The sequence below is a fragment of the Mastigoproctus giganteus genome, chromosome 5 (genome assembly GCF_048544385.1).
Source record: "Mastigoproctus giganteus isolate SK-2022 chromosome 5, ASM4854438v1, whole genome shotgun sequence".
Lineage (NCBI taxonomy): Eukaryota > Metazoa > Arthropoda > Arachnida > Uropygi > Thelyphonidae > Mastigoproctus > Mastigoproctus giganteus.
The window spans coordinates 97,845,569-97,865,515 of NC_143579.1; the positions used below are offsets into that span (position 1 = coordinate 97,845,569).

A 19,947-nucleotide genomic window follows, 5' to 3' on the forward strand; every position below is an offset into this window, starting at 1 on the left:
TCCTGCCTACCTGGCTACGGAGGCACCCAAGAGAAGATTTCCCCAATAGAAATCTTCTCTTTTCCCAAGAGAAGATTTCCCCAATAGAGATGTATGATCTTGGCTAGAAATCAAGATATCATCGAAGATAAGCATAGGAGCTGAGGAATTCTTTTTTGAAATATATGACAGGACTGAGATTTAGAAGAATTGAAATCAACTAAGTTATCTTTGTCCCACTGAGAATTACCTGGAAAACAGCATTTAAGGAATTGGTAGTGGATATTCCAGAAGTTGAAGTTTTTTATGCAGGGCAAGGTTTCTCAAACTGGAAGGTGGAATGCAATGTGCTATCATCAGCAAAACTATGAATAGGATTTCCAGTTAATGGAATAAGGTCATTAAGATACAAGAGGAGAAGAGTGGGAGAAAGAACTGAACTTTGGGGAACACCAGCATTATTGGAGAAGTGAGAAGACAGACAGCTACCTACCATCACCTGCGGTGAGCAGTTAGAAAGAACGCTGGATACCCAGTTACAAAAAAAAAAAATGTTGGAAAACCATAAGATAGAAGCTTATTTAGAAAACCCTTATGCCAAACATGATCAAATGAAATGCCTTTGAAATGTCAAGCACAATTGCTTGAGTTTCACCAAACCTTTCCATTGAATTTGTCCACAGATGAGTAACAAAAGCCAGAATATCACTAATGGATTGACACTGATGGAATCCATGCTGCTGAACATTGATCAGATGGAAGGTTTCTAGATAGTTTAAGAGTTGGTGGTTAATTTATTTTCCCATTACTTTAGAAAGAGTAGAAGTAAGTGCAATGTGATGATAATTGGATGGGAGGTATTTGTCACCCTTTTTAGAATCTGGCTGTGTGAGCAAATTTCCAAGCAGAAGGGAAAACACCTTTGGAATAGAAAAGTGAAAAAAAGGTGACACAGAACAGGAACAAGCTCAGGAGCACAGGTTTTGAGAACAAGTGGAGAAATATCATCAGGACCTGGAGCTTTCTTAGCCTCAAGGTTTGACGGAAGACTACAGGAGGCATTGAATGCAGTGTACTAGAAATAGTAGAAGGAGTTTACCAAGATTATCAATAGACAAGTTGGAACAAAAGTAGAAATTTTATAGGTCAGCTTTATTTTAGCCGAAGTGGCAATAGAACCACCTGGTTTTGGCAGCAGTGGGAATAGAGATGGGCAAAAGTTGCAGCCATTAGCTTTAGCAAGAGACCAGAATTCTCGACTACCATTTGGACAAGAAGCAAATTTTCTGCTCTTAGCCTGTTCAAAATCTAGTTTGGACTGAATAATAACTGTTTTTCAATTATTATGTACTTTGATGTAAGCAGAAAATGAATGTGGCGATTTGGATACAAGCCAATTGTGAAATGCAACATTCTTATTTTGAATGGCCTTAGCAAATTCTTGCAATGCCAAACAACACAAGCATGAGAATGGCCACAAGAGAAAGGGTCCATTGGAAAACTTTGGTTTTTCAATAAAGGAAGTGATTTTAAGGTGTAGTGTGGAATAAAGGGTTTCATCCTTACAAGAATATTTTTCATTGACATAATCTGAGCAAACGTTGACATCAGAAGACTTGAAATAGTAATCTGACCTCCCTAGAAAATGAAGAAAAAAAATCTTACAGATGATCCCGTTTTGCATTCTTGCAATACCAAACAACACAAGATTGAGAATTTCCACAAGAAAAAGGGTTCATTGGAGAAGAGACCATCAAAAAGTTGTGATCCGAGGTGCCTATAGGAACGCTCATCTCGACTGTGTACTTAAAAGGGTTGTTGTTCGTGAAAAAATTATTAAGAGTGTTGGCTGCACGATTAGGATTGTCTGGTATTCCGGTAGGAAAATTAACAATCTATGTGAGGTCATTAGTAATTACAAAACTTCAGCATCTCGACCAGCTGGGTCTGTGTGACTAGAAAATGCAAGCCAGCTGGAGTTGTGAACATTAAAATCACCAAGGAAAATTACCTCACTGTTAGGAAAGTTTTACTGGAGAAAGTCAAATTTCAAAGAGTTCCAAATGATTAGTGGAGTTGGGAGAGCATTAGATGCAATAGAAGAATTTGACAGAATGTGGTATTGAGATTTTAAGCCAGAGAAGATCGAAAAAAGGAGATTCCAAATTGCTAAGTCTCTGACAGGGAACACCAGAAAATATGTATGCACAAGTACCACCTTTGAAGCAAAAGGAATCATAGAGTGATTGATTCAGATAACTGAGCAATGGTTTAATCAACTGATAACTGGGATTCTGTCAGAAAAAGTACTTTGGGTTTGGCAGACTGTAAGTGGAAATAGACATCATTGAGATTAGAACTGAGACCACGTATATATGTGAAATGAACGAGGAAGTGTTTGGGAAGTTTAGATTTTTTTCGCAGATAAGTTTATTCTGTTAATTTGACAATTTGTGATGTATTCAGTAGTATGAAAAGGTAGGAAGGACATGCTTTATGAAGTAATGAAGTTTTTGGATATGGTATATACTCAACTCATTGACATAATGTGATCTCTACAGTTCCCCCCACATACACACTCCTCGGATTCTCATGATCCAGCAGAGTAGAGGTATCAAGATTATACTCTAGCTGTTCCAGAAGCGTCCTAGAGAGTTACCAATAGGTTCAGTCTGGTGGACTATATAATGGATGAGCTGCAAACACCTTTTAGAGCTATGCCATCGAATTGTAAGGAAGATCAGATCTTGCTGCTGTTGTTGTTTAGTTTTTAGGAGCATTAGCAACTAAGGCCATATTGCTCCGGGGATATGTGGTGGGCATTCCCTGACCTTTCCGCATCCTCCGTATTTGGTGGTCATGGGCTCGAATCCCAGTCTAATCAAGAAGCATGTGCTACACACTGCTGCTCCTGCCCACCTGGCTATGGAGGCGCCATTAGATCTTCCCATGATGTTCATCGTAACCTCAAAAGACATTAATCGTACTGTTTCTAGATCTTGTTGCAGTAGCATACCTTGATTACTGTCATTAACCACCATGCCAACTTTCACATCATCTGTAAACTTAGACATTAAGCCTGACATGCCTTTGTCAGTGTCATTAATGAATATTGAAAACCAAGTATGGATCCCGCACTGAACACTGGGAGAATCTACTAATAACATTAAATCAAGAAGAGCAGTGTCCATTGATAACCATTCTATCTTTTCCCACTCAACTATCCCTTTATCCATAGGAGTGATTGTCTTTAATGCCATACTGCTCTAATTTGCATAGCATTCTTTTATATAAAACAGTATCGAAAGCTTGTCTGAAATCTAGGTTTATGATGTCAAATTATTTTTTGCATCGATTTCATTTGTTACTGTGTCATAGTATCCATTCAGATTGTCAAAATTGCCCCTTACAAATTTATGCTGTGACTGATTATAACTGCACGCCTATGTGGATGAACTTGCATTACTTCTTTAACCAGTGACTTCATTATATTCCCTGGAACAGGAGTTAAGCTAACAATTATATCACCTTTTGATGATTCCCTTTGTGAATTGGGGATATTATTTGCACATCTCTAATTCATAGGGACCCTCCCCTGAATCTGGATGCTCTCATAATCATTTCTAAAAGTTTGATGATCTCCTTTTGTTGCCTCCATGAAAATAATTGGATAGATCTCATCCACACCAGGTGCCTTTTTTTTTTTTTTTTACATTTAGCTTTGACAGTTTCCTTTATAAAAAAAAAAAAAGTAAAGTGCAGCCATTATCAACCCACTGCAGGATGGAAGCCTCCTCAACAATTCATGTTGAGGGAAATGGACCATAATCTGCCACGCTGGTCCAGTGCGGGTTGGCAGATCGCCCATATTCAGCAGTCAGGGGCTTGAACCCCGGTCTACTCCAAGAGCGTGTGCTACTGCACTCCCGCTCCTGCCCACTCGGCTACGGAGGCCGGTGTTTCCTTTATAGTGACCTCTTAATTATCACAAAATCATTCTGTTGGCTGTTAGAATTTGATACACTGCTGGCATCCCCATTCCTAAAAAATGCCTTTGTGTGAATTGTAAGATGCAAAATACCTATTGTTTGTCAGTAGCTTGAGCAGAATAATCAATGATTAAGCCATTCTTGTCTAGTAGACCAATGTGATTTCTTCTCTTTCTTCTAGTAGTTACATAAGTAAAAATGGCTTTGCTGCTTATGTTTCAACATTCTATTTATATCAGACACACTTGTAATGAGAAGGTGTCACATATCAGGAAGAATGTGACAGGTGTAGAATCACAGCACAAGAATAATGTGACTGGCTCTGAAAACGGGACTGTCACCCATTCAGTGATAACTAATGCGAAGTTTGAGCTGTAATTCATAGTTGCAAAGTAACCACCAAACAAACCATTCTGAGATGACCCATATTCCTGAATTCATTTGCCCATTATACAGCTCTCCATTGTTTTTCTAGCATTGGAAAGAGTTATGTCAGGATCAAGTGACCAGGAGACACAAATGTTGCCATGTGGTGACATTTGTGTCTCCTGGTCACAAATGTTGCCATGTGGTGATGTCTTCAGTAACGAATCCTATTGTTCTTTGTGACAGATGACTGCAATTGTGTATGGTGATGAGGTGGTAATAGGTTCAACCCATCTGTTGTTCTTGACCAGCACGAGCACCAACAGTCATGGTATGGGGCAAGCATAAGTTATGGTAGGTAGTCTCCTTTGTTTACCGTACCATGAAGTCTGAGAGCCTAGGAGTACATCAACAAGATCCTGTAATTTTGTTGCAGGTACCACAAAAGGTAGTATTTTCAAACATACCATGTACATACTATAAAGGGTATTTTGTGCACTGGGTCCACAAACTACCCTTTGTAGTGTGTGCATAATGGCCTAACATGTCTAAAACAGAAGATTTTTTAGACATGTTAGGCCATCATAACCAGTTCCATCTGCAATCAGTACATACTATAACTGTCTTGATCTAACCAGTTGAAAAATGCATGGCAGACATTTTACGTGATGCTGCCTATCATCTGTATGATTCTTAGGTTTGACATGTACAAGCACGTATTGTAAACCACAGGTGTTATTAGATACTGAAGAGGCATATGTTGTATTTTTTTTTTTTTTTTTTTTTAAAGTGTATTATTCTTTTGCTTTGTAACTTGTATCATTTCATTCTCACATATATATGAGTATTTACTCCAATTTTAAGTTGGTTCCTTACTCATGAAATGTTCATGTTTTAGAGTTTAAGATAATGTGATTTTGTTGATTGGAACTTACAGAATTATAACATTGTATGTTATTGGATTCTCATTAGTGCCTTTCTGTGCTGACAACTGCAGATTGGCTGAATCTTGCAGAATCAACTGCCGCCTCCGTAGCCAGGTGGGCAGGAGCGGCAGTGCGTAGCACACGCTTCTTGATTAGACCGGGGTTCGAGCCATGACCACCAGATACGGAGGATGCAGAAAGGTCAGGGAATAACCACCGCATCCCGGAGCAACATGGCCTTAGTTGCTAATGCTCCTAAAAACCAAATAACAACAACAGCAAAATCAACTGTGATAAATATTATTTAAAGATGGAAAACCATAGGCGATACTTCAATGGAAAAAAATCTGGATAGCCTAATAAACTCATACAATATTTGATGAATCATAAAGAGGATTGTGCCTCATGCTTATCATTTCATGAAAACATAATGGCAACATTTTTACAGTATACCCTGTGAAGGGTATATTGTATGTATATCACTTTTGTATACAAAGAGATTATATATGCCGACCGGGCTAGCCGAGTGGGTAAAGTACCTGCCCGGCAACCCAAAGGTCGCGGGTTCGATTCCCGCCTTGGGCTTGGATCAAAGTACTGCAAAAAAACCTTGGGAGGTGCAATATGGCCACAGAAGCCAATGCGCCAACAACTACCAAAAAAAAAAAAAAAAGATTATATATAAAATGGAGCAGTCCAAGAGGTTACAGGGACATTTATCAACTATTTATAGGGAGCTGAATAGCCTTGAGTTCAGTAGTAGGCCACTGGGAAAAAGCCCATTATCACTGTCACCAGTGCAAAATCAGCTTTGAATAGTGGCAGAAGGTGTTGTGGAGTGGCTGATCTCACTAAACTGTGTTTCAAAAACACTTCCTTTTGGAGTGTGTCATCTCAAACATGAAATTTGGTGCAGGCAGTCATGATGTTATGGGGGTCGTCTCAGCTGGTCTAAACTTTGTCCTTAGCAGTATTGCCTAAAACCATGAAGTTCATGACTTACTTGGATGTGTTGAACAATAATGCACTACATATGCTGCAGCAGTACTATCAACAAAATCTTGTTTTGCATTAATCAATGACGAGAAATATTTGAAATTAAGTAACTCTGTGTAACACAATGAAAATGGTGACTCTAATAGTAAGGAGAAAAATGGATAAACTACTGGTTTAAGTGGCATAATTTCAAGAATCAAAGGAGAATTTCCAGGCCTATTTCCGGGTCTGGAAATTCCACATAGTATTCCAAAGTATTCCACAACAGTAGTAATTGTTGTGGAATACTTTGATAAATTTTCAATAATTATATATTTTATGCTAGAATGTGTTTATTATTATTATTTATTATTATTTTTTTTTTTCAGGATTTGCCCCTTTTCCAAAAGAAGAAATTCCAGATAAAGAAGCTGTAAAATGTGAGCCTTTGCCTCCTCCTCCACCATCAACTCTGCCACCAAGTGAACCTATAGCAACTACTAAACCAAGAGTAGGTTCAGCTAGTTCGCGAAACCCACGTAAGTGAATTTTTAACAAAAAAATAAGTTTATCAGAGAAAGTTTGTTAGATATAGCCCTATCAAAGTGTTATAATGTAGAATAATAATAATAGAATATCTACATTGTTTCATTCCTATTCATGAGCAGATTCTTTAATAGTTAATTTTGTATAATCATAAACATACTCCTTAAAGTTTTATTTCTTTTTTCCTGTACTATTGCATTTTTCTTTGGACCTGGCATTTACCACATAAGAAATTCTGCTAAAGTTCTTGCCCTCCTTTTACCTGTTTTAATATCACTTAACATTCCTTCTTTTATACAGGCAATGTCACATAACACATGGTCTGTACTTTCAATATTGCTTCAGGGTCTGAAAACAGTGAAAAAAGTTTATTTAAATATATGCCTAAGGTTGCTTTGTTTCTGAGTTACAGCCTTCCTTTGGTCTCCAGGTAGGAAACCACATTATGGCGACATAGTAGGTAGGTATAAAAGATTACTGTTCCATTGTGCATAATCTAAATTTATTTTGAAAATGTATTTTACTGTTTACAATCATACCTTATTACTATAAAATCAGTTCTAATGCAGTTTCCTGAGAGAAAAAAAGGGGGGAAATTTTGTGCTATTAGTAATACTGAACATTTCAAGTGATCAATGGACTCATTTTTCAATCTGAGAAATGACAGACAAATAATCTCATGTTTGGCTTTCCAAGTAGGATGTCACAGCAGGATGTCTGTATGTAGATAGATTTCTGAATCTTCATTTGCCAAATAAGAAGATCTATGAAAAATAGATAGTGTCTTAGAGATATGGGATCATCCAGTAAGTAAGTAAGTTTCAGTTGGTGGTAAACCAATTAATACCAGAATGGTTAGGTTGGAGGAGCAGGTTCTGATTCACATGGAGTAAAATCCTGGTGATCCTTTCCAAAAGAAGAAATTCCAGATAAAGAAGCTGTGAAATCTGAGCCTTTGCCTCCTCCACCATCAACTAGGCGCCTCCGTAGCCAGGTAAGCAGGAGCAGCAGTGCATAGCACATGCTTCTTGATTAGACCGGGGTTCGAGCCCGTGACCACCAAATATGGAGGATGCGGAAAGGTCAGGGAATGACCACCGCATATACCCGGAGCAATATGGCCTTAGTTGTTAATGCTCCTAAAAACCAAATAACAACAACAACAAAACCACCATCAGCTCTGCCACCAAGTGGTGGCAGAGTTGATGGTGGAGGAGCCAAAGCCTGAAATGTGCTGTCAGCCAGGTGCTGCTGAAGGATAATAGCATCAGAGGGCATAGTACACAACTGGAAAATTTTATGGAAACAACAACTTTATCCATATCACATTCAGAGATTACAAGGTCTTCCTGAAGCTGATTTTCTACTACAATGAGCTTTTTTATACACGGTTCCTACAATTATCTTGATGAGGTTGGCTCCACAAGAAACAGTGTGATTAATTTTTGCAATGCTCATTACTGACAGAGGAGAATCTATATACCATCATCCAGTCAAGGCACAGCAATTTAGTGTTAATGTATAGGCAGGAATTATTGTCATACTGCTTAATTGGTTATTTTGTTTTTTGTGTAAGGTTAACCATAGAATTCTTTTCCATTTTTTGGGATTGATTTACATAATTTTACTAAAATGTGTTTAGTAAGTTTCTTTTGCTATATAACATTGTATGTGGTTTATGCGTGGCAGCAATCTGCCTCATTTTAGTCACGTAGTCAGATATTATTTGAATGAGCATTTCTCTGATAGATGGATAATCCATGGAGGCCTGTTGTGTGGCTTGCTCACTTCCTAGACCTGAATCCATTATTTTTTAATTTTTACCTGTGGGGTCACCTAAAATTCATTGTTGGCATAACAACAAACCATTGGCAACATTGAAATGCTTTGTGAATTTGTAGAGCAAGGATCCAGCAAATCAAACAATGCCCAGAATTTTTCAGTGCATTGGGCACTCCTTGATGAGGTGCATTCAGGCATGTATTCAACGACAAAGCATTTCCTTTAAAGGTAAGATGGATAACTCTTTAAACACAAAATAGGCTGTAACTTGAAAACAAAGTAATTTTTTGGATATGTTTGTATAAACCTTTTTCATTGTTTTCAGATCCAGAATTGGTCCCATATACAGTCTGTCCTTGTATAGCACGATAGTTGTGTTCCTAGAAACTCTCGTGCAATGCAAAATCGTGCAATATAAACAACAGGCCCTATGGGAAAAGTGGGATTAGGTGCCGACCACCCAAGATTGAACACACATTTGGAACCAAAACATTACCAAACACAATAAATAATCGGGTAATTTTAATCGTTATAAAATACTTACGTATTTTATAACGATTAAAATACGTAATAAAAATAATATTATATTATAATAAAGTATTTTTAGTATTTTTTAATACTAAAAAAGTATTTTTTATGGATAAAATACGTATTTTATTCGTAAAAAATTTATTATATTAAATAAAACAGTCGTAATAAAATACTTACGTATTTTATAATACGTAAGTATAAATTATAATACGTAAGTCGTAATAAAATATTGCTAATGCTTTTGCTTCTATCGTAAGCAAACTTGTTTTTTGTTTGAATTTTTATCCAAAGAGATGACAGCCGTTCCATCTCTTCCAATTCTTTGTGTCTTAATCTAATGGATTTTAATTACACTTTGAGTTGTTCCCGCTATGAAAGTTGTTTTTTTTTCTCTGCATTCTTTGTAATTCTCGGCGTTGCCTCATTTAGGTCTGTAGCACGTGCAATATCACATGGTCTTTCATTTCGCTCAAAGCGTTTCACAATTTCATATTTTTTCTCTATCGACAGAGGCGGATTGGCCAAAAGCCTTACCGGGTAAACCCCGGTGGGCCGGAGGCCGGTGTGATTTTGGCCATAAACCATAGTATGAGGCCACTACAAATTTTCCCAGGTAAGAATTTTTGACCCAGTCCGCCTCTGTTTATCGATATTGCTTCTTTTTTTTTTCTCTCTGAATCTGCAGTGTCTTAGCCAGGACGCTTCCTTTTCACACCTTTTAAGTATTTTACTCGTTTTTAGGGAATAAAGCACAATTACAAAACGAGGAGGCATGCTTGATACACATAAACAAAGCTGCGCGCGTATAGCAACTGAATAAACAACACCGTAAAGGCCGAGATACACTATTAACACCTCACATTTTACTAAAGCACATTTCTGGGGGTTACTACCATAAAACAATAAAAACAATTTCCAGTTGCGTTTCTGCTAGTGGAATCTGTTATAAACTGGTAGTAAACTCCATCTAATTGCATTTGCGATTATATCGATAGCTGGAATTGTGTTGGTTTTTACGTTATTATGGTGAAATGTGTTTCCCCTTCACTGATATAAAACACATAAATACATTTTCAGAATCTTCTTCGTTCCTATCGTGTTGCGTTCAGTTGGGGTGATTCCGCATTCGACTGCCATTTCTTGTAAACACAAAGGCGAATCGTGTATAAGCGAATTCGGTTCGTGTTATATAAGATAACGTTCCCCTATTTATAAATCGTGTATGATCGAATTCGTGTAATGCAAACACGTGTTATACGAGGTCCGACTCTCTCTCTCTCTCTCTCTCTCTCTCTCTCTCTCTCTCTCTGTGTGTGTGTGTGTGTGTGTGTGTGTGTGTGTGTGTGTGTGTGTGTGTGTGTGTGTGTGTGTGTGAGAAACTACTTGCCTATCTTGCATTTGGCTGCATAGATAGAGCTAGTAAGTATATAATACATATTGTGTATTATAGTTATAAGCCATTGTCTGGTTGTTTAGCTAATGGGAGGTGAAATTAGGATAGAAATAGACACTCCTGCCCTCAAATTACACTAATAGCCCGGAGTGTGGAAAATTTTAGTTTTAGGAAAGTGATATATGATTGAAGAATATAAAGTTGGTGCTCATGTTATTCCTAATTTCATCTTCCAGTTAGCTAAACAACCAGACAAATGACTTTTAACTATAACTACACAACCAGACAAATGACTTATAACTATAACTACACTTATAACTATAACTACAAAATATAAAACAAAACAAAACAAAAAAAAATATATATATACATCTAAACCTCTTTTTACGCGATAGATACGTTCCTAAAAATTATGCGTAAAAATAATTCACATAAAAAGAACTACTGACTCCGTAGAAAAAGTGAAGATTGGTTCCAAACCTGAAATATAAGCAAAATAATGAAAAAAACAAACAAACATTATAAGATTTTTATTTACATTTCATGGAGAACACACATACATATAATGAATTTTAATAACTTTAAAAAAAAACATATTCATTTCTGTTTGCTAAGGATTCTATAAAAAAATTGTTATTCGCTATCAGTTTCTGACAATAAATGTGAATGCTTTCATTCGTGAGACTGTAATATCACTAGAACTACTAGATATGGTATTATCGTCATCGCCTTCTGCCTCAACTTGTGGAATTCTTCTTGTCATGTCTTGAACAAAAGTACCACTGGTTGTTTCAGTAGTTTTAGGCATGAACTCAGTTATTAATCGCCGTGTTGATGCTTTAGATAAGTCGCGATATAATTCTCTGTATGGAGACATTATCAACTTAAGCTCATGTGAAAACTTCCCAGCACATTCTTCATTTGGATCATGTCGGGCAAAATAATTACCTAAATTACTGGTCAGTTTAAGACCTTCTTTAATTATATCAGCAGTAAAAGTAGGATTATCTTGATCATTATCATTAACTTCTTCCCTTTCAGCAGTCTCAGAAACAATCTCCACTATTTGTCTTCGCTAAGAGGTTTATCAATTAACAATTCTTCGATATCTGCCGACGTAAGATCATCGAATCCTTCTCTGCCAATTTCACATGCCAAACTTATTATATTGGGGAATTCTGCAGTATGATTGAATGAAGGAAACAGGAGCATTCTCTTTAACGCATGCGGGCCAAATAGCATTCCAGCATGCATTCATAGTTTCTGGTCTCAATTCAGATAACGAAAATCGAACCTGATCAATACAATCCACAATTGAAAATTTTTTCCACACATCCATAATGATGTGTTTCATCATCATTTAGCTTGTTCAAAATGAACTGAAATGTTCGTCTGACATAATATGTTTTAAAAGTCACAATTATACCCTGATCTAGAGGTTGTAGCAATGATGTGGTATTGGATGGCAGAAAACAAAATTGCACATTTGGGTGTTCTATGGCAGGATGACCGGGTGCATTATCAGGAATCAAAAGCACTTTAAATTCGAGACACTTGTCATTCAAATAGCATCTAACTTCTGGCACAAAATGTTTGTGGAACCACTCAATGAAAATATCAATGGTCACCCAAGCTTTTTTGTTGGCCATCCAATGAACTGGCAGTTTTTGAAAATCTATGCCTTTCATTGCCCATGGTCTTAATGATCAATTTATGAGCAGTGGTTTTAACATATGATCTCCTAAAGCATTCGAACAACATAGGAGTGTTATGCGATCCTTTGCTGCTTTGAACCCACCAACAGTTTTTTGCATTTTTGATATGTAAGTTCTGTTTGGCATTTTTTTCCAGAAAAGGCCAGTTTCATCCATATTCCAAACTTGTTCACGAGTGTAACCTCCGTCTTCAATTGGCCCCGAGTGCCAAGCGATAGTGCCCAAGCAAATGTGCAATTTTGTGCGATACATAGCGTTCTTTCTCAGCGGATTAGTTATATTTATTTTCCAGTGTCACTATTCTTCTTGTTTTTCATAAGTGATTCTTTACTTAAAAGCTTTGAAGTAGAATCCAGAAAGGAAATACACCTTTCTTTCCTTGTGTATATATATATAATCCGTACTAACCTAACTAAACCTCTAAACCGCTTGGTCACTGGTGGCACCGCTCCTGCCTCCACGTGGCGGGGCTGGTAACCTGGGAGAAGAAAAACACTCTCCCGGGGCAAAAAGGAGCAAAGATGGACATAAATAGACATGCCACTTATGGATCTCATGATCCAGATCTCTCAAACAGAGAAGACTTAAATGCAGGTAATGCAAAACGGCAGAAAAAAGAAGGAACAGAAACCCCTGCTCCTCTTTTTTTGATATTGCATTCTTTGACTGAGAATCCTTTGAGTAAGCTCTCCTCATTCTTAATACAGAAATGTCTTGAGAATGTGGCGGGTCCACCAAAAATGGTTCGAAGATTAAAATCCGGAGACCTTCTAGTGGAGATGAATGAGAATAAACACTCGGAAAAACTATTAAAAATATTGACTTTTGGTGGAATTCCCACAAAGGTTACCCCGCATGCCACCTTAAACTCCTCTAAAGGGGTAATAGCTGAGTGGGATCTCCTTAATGTATCTGAGGAGGAAATTGTTCAGGAATTAGGCGATCAAAATGTAATAAATGTCAAAAGGATAATCATTAAGAAAGATGGGGTTCTTATTCCTACCCGAATGGTCATTCTTACATTTAAAACACCAATTTTACCAACAACTGTTAAAGCTGGATATTTAAGGTGCAAAATTCGACCTTATATTCCAAACCCAGTCTGGTGTTTTAAATGCCAAAAATTTGGACACTCACTAGCAGTCTGCAGGGGTGTAACCACCTGTGCCTCCTGTGGTTCAAAAGAGCATGTTCACACAGACTGCCCCACTGAAATACAAAGCTGCCCAAACTGTAAGGGGAATCATTCAGCATTTTCAAAGGAGTGCATCCAGTGGCAGACTGAAAAGAATATACAAAAGTACAAAGTAGAACACAAGGTGCCATACCAATAAGCAAAAAGACATTGTTTAATTTCAAATAAATTGCCATCTTATTCTTCAGTTGTAAAAAAAGCGATGATCCATAACAGTACAAACAGATTGTTTAGTTCCGCCAATTATCTCAATTTCTGATTGGGCCAGGTCAGTCCTCTCTACACTAAAAGAACAGCTTACCCAACAGCAATCAACTCATTCGGTAAACACACCATTGACAATACCGCCAGATAAAAATTCTGTATACAACAGCCAATTAATCAAACAAGCTCTGAAAGAAATAATCAAAAAACCAATACTGATACCATGGACATAGATAGAAATTCACACCGAGATGATCCACTTCTTGAACTTCATGCAGAAGAGGAGGACATGGACGTCACTATACCAAATTTCCCAAAAAGGGAAAAAAGACTAGACAGGCGCAAACAGACCACATCCCGTAAGCAAGCAGACACACCCGATAATCCTCAATAATGCATAGAATCATTCAATGGAATTGTCGCGGACTCCGAGCTAACTTAGACGATGTTTATGACTTAATTACCGAATATAAGCCTGCTGTTCTTTGTCTACAGGAAACAAACCTGACCCCTAAAATAACTATGAACATAAAACAACATATAATGCTTAGAAAGGATAGAAACGACTCTAATACAGCACATGGAGGTGTAGCATTCCTAGTAAACTCCAGAACTCCTTTCAGACCAGTCCCACTGCAAACAACTTTAGAAGCAATTGCTGCTAGAGTTATGGTTAAGATAGCAGTAACAGTTGTTTCCATATACCTTTCGCCAAACTATTCATACTCTCTAGCAGATTTGAATGATTTAGTTACCCAGCTGCCACCACCTTTCTGTATCTTGGGTGACTGGAATGGGCATCACCCCCTATGGGGTTCCTCGCACCTTGATAAGAGAGGTCAGTTAATTGAAAAATTTCTTGAAAGGCACAACTTAACATTATTAAACAATGGGACTCACACGTACGTGCATCTTTCCTCAAGGTCAACTTCTGCAATTGATCTTTCAATATGCTTGCCAAACCTCCTTCCTCTTATTGATTGGACGGTCACTGATAACCTGCGAAATAATGACCACTTTCCAGTAATATGCACACTATCGGCTAACTCTCCTCCTCAAACTGAGATAAAAACTGTTTGGAAATTCAACAAAGCTAACTGGAAGAAATATCAAGAGCTGGCACATCTAGATATTCAGACTATTGAGACCCTCAACATTGACTCTGCCGTAACTTACATAACTCAGCAAATGATAGCAGCTGCAGAAACCAGTATACCCAGATCATCTATGAAAACTCGCTCCCACCCAAAAATATGGTGGAATGAAGCCTGTAGCAATGCCAAAAAAGAGAACAATAGATACTGGAACTTATTTCGTAAATACCCAACCACAGCTAATCTCATACAGTTCAAGAAAGCTAGAGCTAAATCTCGTCACTACAATGAATAACCAAAAAAGAGACATGGTCTAAATATGCCTCCTCTATAAACAGGACCACAAATATCAGAACTGTTTGGACTAAAGTTCGAAGAATTAATGGAAAATATCCACCTATAACCACTCCGATAATATATCTAAAAGGCAAAGAAATCTGCAATCCTCTCGATATTTCTAATACATTAGGTGAAACCTTCGAAAAAATCTCTGCTGTAACCACATTTGAGCCAAGTTTCCAGGCACATAAAGTACAAGCAGAAAAATATAATCTCAATTTCAGTACTTCACGACAGCATCCATATAACGTACCCCTTACCATGGCAGGGTTACGTAGTGCACTTGCAAGATCCAAAAATAGTGCTGCTGACCCTGATGGAGTGTACTATGCCATGATATATCACTTGAGTGAAGAATCCCTTTCTGCTCTGCTTAAACTGTATAATAGAATCTTTGGCGAAGATTACTACCCTACCAGTTGGCGTCATTCTATTGTATTAGCTTCCCAAAATTATTATTTTCCAAAACCAGGAAAGGACCATTCAGATCCAGCAAATTACCGACCGATAGTGTTAACTAGTTGTATAGGAAAAGCATTAGAAAAAATAATTAATGCCAGATTGACATGGTTCCTAGAGACTGAATGCATTCTAAGTCAAAATCAATATGGATTTCAAAGAACTAGATCAACACTTGACCTTATGGTCAAAGCTGAAGGAAACATCCAAAATGCATTTCTCAGGAACGAACACCTAGTGATGATATGTCTTGACATCAAAAAAGCTTTTAATACAACCCGGCGGTGTGGAATTCTTCACGATCTCTATGAACCCGGTATTCGTGGTCATCTTCCAAAATTTATCCAGAACTTTTTGAGCAATAGGACCTTTCAGGTACGATTTCACTCTGCTCTTTCGCAAACATTTGTGCAAGAAGAGGGGGGCTCCCTCAGGGTTCTGTGCTTAGTGCCACGCTCTTCTCTCTCAGGATTAATTCCATTACCAAATGTTTTCCCGACACAGTCGAAACTTATCTGTATGCCGACGATCTGGCAATCTCAAGCCACTCACAAAACATGTGTTTCATTGAAAGGCAGCTTCAAGGTACAATTAACAAGCTTGTTCGGTGGGCCAAAAATAATGAATACAGACTTTCAAAACAAAAAACAACAGCAATTCATTTTTGCTGTAAATGGAATTTACATCCAGATCCCGATTTACATCTTGATTCTCATCCAATTTCTTTTCAGCGGAGTATTAGCTTTCTTGGACTAATTCTGGATAAAAAACTTAGTTTCTTAGAGCATATTAAGCATATTCATACAACCTGTCTAAAGAAGCTGAATCTCCTCAGGGCAATTTCCGCTGTGTCATGGGGTACAGATCGGTATATGCTGCTGCACTTATACCGGTCGCTCATAAGATCCACACTAGACTATGGGTCACCTGCATATGCCTCAGCTAGAGAAAGTGTATTAAAATGGCTCGACCCAGTACATCACAATGCTCTCCGAATTGCACTGAGAGCTTTTCGTACATCGCCATTTCAGAGTCTCTATACGAACCACCACACTATAAGCACACGAACCACCCCTATTTCTTCGTCGGCAAGCTCTGTTATTAAGTTATGCAGCAAAAATCAGAAGTTTTCCACATCATCCTATAAAGCAGTATTTATTCACCCCAAAATGGCATAATTTTTACCAAAATAAACCTTTGCAGAATAAACCATGTGGCATTAGATTACAAAGCATAACTACGTGCTGGGAACTAAATATGAATGACATGATTCTAGATATTAGCACAGCTATGCCACCATGGCAAATACTCTTGGCCAATGTTGACCAACATTTCCAACAATGGGGAAAGAATGCACTTCCAAATTTCAGTATTCAGCAGATCCATGCAACTCACTCTTTTCAGTTCTCTAGTTTTACCCAAATTTACACTGATGGTTCCAAGACAGATAAGTTAGAGCAGCTGCAGTTCTACCAAACATTACAGTATCCCAGCAGCTCCCTTTGGAGTACAGTATTTACACCCCAGAACTGTATGCTATCCTGATGGCTCTAGACAATGTAAAACAATCATTATATCCTCAAACTATTATCTACACCGATTCCTTAAGCACTGTATCTGCTCTTCAGTGTAAATTTCCTTCCAGTCATCCGTTTCTACAACAAATTCAAACCAAGTTAGTGCAGCTTCTTGCAAACAGGCAAAAATTAATTTTCTGTTGGATACCTGGGCACTCTGGAATCAGAGGAAACGAACAAGCCGATCTTGCAGCCAAGAATGCCAGTCACATAAAATCAGACATGCAGATACCTTACACAGATTTAAAACGCATCATACATAGCAATATTAGAAAAAAATGGCTATCCATTTGGCAGGGAGTAAAAAGCAATAAGCTTTTTCAGATTAAAAATGATCACAAGAAGTGGCTATCAAGCCTAAGAGGCAATAGAAAGGAAGAAGTAGCACTTGCTAGAATTCGAATAGGACATACTCACCTAACTCATAGTTATTTACTCACTCAGGATGACCCTCCACTATGTAGCAACTGTCAAACTCAACTCACAGTAAACCACTTGATCATTGAATGTCCATTATATCTGAGAGAACGAAAAACAGCTTTCTCTTCACATCTATATTCTTCTAATAAACTTACCTTACAACAGATTCTCGGAGACTGATAAGATATTAATGATGTTTTTACCTTCCTCAAAATGATAAACAAATATCACCTGATCTGAATCCTTTTATTTAATATAACAATCATGTACCAAATAAGATTGAAATAGGTGCATTATGGCCTTAGTAGCCCTTGCACCAATAAATCCAACAAACAACAACAACAACAACAACCATCTTCAATTATTTTAGCAAGTTTTTGTGGAAATGCTTTAGCAGCTGTTTCATCAGCAGAAGCCGTTTCACCTTTAATTTTTATATTATGAAGAGCATGTCTTTTAATAAACTTAGCCAACCAACCATTGCTTGCATGAAATTCATATTTTTTCCTCGATTGAGATGAAGTATCTGGCTGCAGTTTTTTAATCTGTTCATAAGATCTCAGTGCTGATTGCTTGATGGAATTTCCGTCAACTGGCATTCTTTTTTGTACATTATCTTCTATCCACATCACTAAAGCTTTTTCGGCCTTTTCTAGAACAACATCTCTTGTGTATGATGATAATTTTGCACTCAATTTTGTACCAGAACATACCGCTTTTCTATAAGCCTCTTCATATTTCTTTATAGATCTGATAGTTGATTCACGGACTCCAAAATGTTTACCCACAGCCATCGCACCTTCCCCAGTTTGAAGACGATCTAAAATTTGAATTTTTATATCCAAGGAAACGGCTATCCTTATTTTTTTTGTTATCGGCAACATCATGTGAGGGCTGGATTAAAATCTTCGGTTAATGAAATGAAAGTTTGAAAATTACATGCAATGTAGCTTACCATTTATTATTTCTTGGGAAAATTATTAATTTTAGAATGCAATTTTTATTTTGATTTCACTTAAAAAATGCAAATGCAAAAAATGCGGTAACTGTGTTCTCAAACACCAAATCACCAAATTCAAACTGCTAAGAACTGCTTTTTTATGCGCAGTCAGTTATGTAATTCGAGGAATTCCCAATAAATTAAATTCATAAGAATTTTCTAAGCTGATATGAGAAACCAAATTCAAACTGCAAACAACTGCTGTTTTTTTTTTTTTTTTTTTGTTTATGCACAGTCAGTTATGTAATTCTGGGAATTTTGAATTTTCTTAATTGAAACGAGAATGCAATTCTACAAAATTCTCAGAATTTTGTTGAATTACAGATTTTTTCCTAACTTAGAATTAGATAGTATGAATCAGAGCTGTAATACCCAATATGTTCTACGTTGATAATAATATTAGTAAATTAATAAGAGGAGTTTACCTCAATATAGTACGTGGAACACTTCCGTATGATACCCTCCAGAAATTAAAACGGAAAAAACGAAAAAATCGACAACTTACCGGTACATTAAAGTAAAATATAAATAATTAAAGTAAAATATAAATAATTAAATAATCAATTTAACACAATTCAAAATCAATTCAAAACAATTAAAATTCAAATTAACGCAATTAAAAGAATCTAACGAAAATATTCAAAACGATTTTCCTTCCTGAAGCTGACAATGCTTTTCGACCGACTGTCGTGATCACAGGAATGAAAATTACCGAATCAGGCTAAACCTGCAACTTAAATAGTGATTGTGTCTTCGCGCATGCGCGTAAAGGTCCACGCATCGGAGATCAAATATGGCCGCCGAACATTAACAGAATTCTCGTGTAATTTAATTTCAACGGTTTCTGCAATTAATAGTCGCGTATAATTACGTTGAACGTTAAGTATTTTGGCCTCGTTAAATAAAAAAGTATGTTTTTCGTTAATGGCATGAAAGGCTAATTCTGACGCTGCTGAACGAGAAGCACGAACTGAGGCTTCGTGTTGATTTACACGGATATTAAGAGAAAACCGCGTCGAACCCTGATAAGACGAGTCGCAATCACTGCAAGAAATGTTGTATACTAGATCATTAATTTGTGTTGCGAACGCCGAAAGAACCGAGCGATTGTTCAGTATAGTGTGTAACTTCCGTATAGGCCTAGCTATAATTTTAAATTCGGTATCTTTAAAGAATCTGTTAAGCTGTTTGTGCCACTGTTCAACATATGGGACAGAAATAAAGTATTTTTTGATATTACTATTGTTGATTGGTGCAGTATTTTGTATCCTATCCTTAGCTTGTACCCTAATTCGATTTATTGTGTTAATGGGATAACCCCTGTTCAAGAATCTGCTAGTTAGTATTTGTATTTCTGAGTCTAAAGCAGAATCCGTCGTTGAATATTTATAGGCATTTAGAAATTGATTAAAGATAATCGATCTTTTGTAGGTGAACGGGTGGTAGCTATTATAATG

At 37.1% G+C, this 19,947-nt stretch overlaps 1 protein-coding gene across 2 annotated transcripts in view; it reads left to right on the top strand.

The window, feature by feature from the left end:
• Positions 1–19,947, top strand: part of l(2)gd1 (lethal (2) giant discs 1) — a 518,195-nt gene that overhangs the window by 250,548 nt on the left and 247,700 nt on the right. For both annotated transcript variants that reach the window (XM_090373359.1, XM_090373358.1), the window contains exon 12: positions 6,625–6,774. In XM_090373359.1, the coding sequence (XP_090229485.1) occupies positions 6,625–6,774 (150 nt within the window). The remainder of the gene's footprint in view (positions 1–6,624; positions 6,775–19,947) is intronic.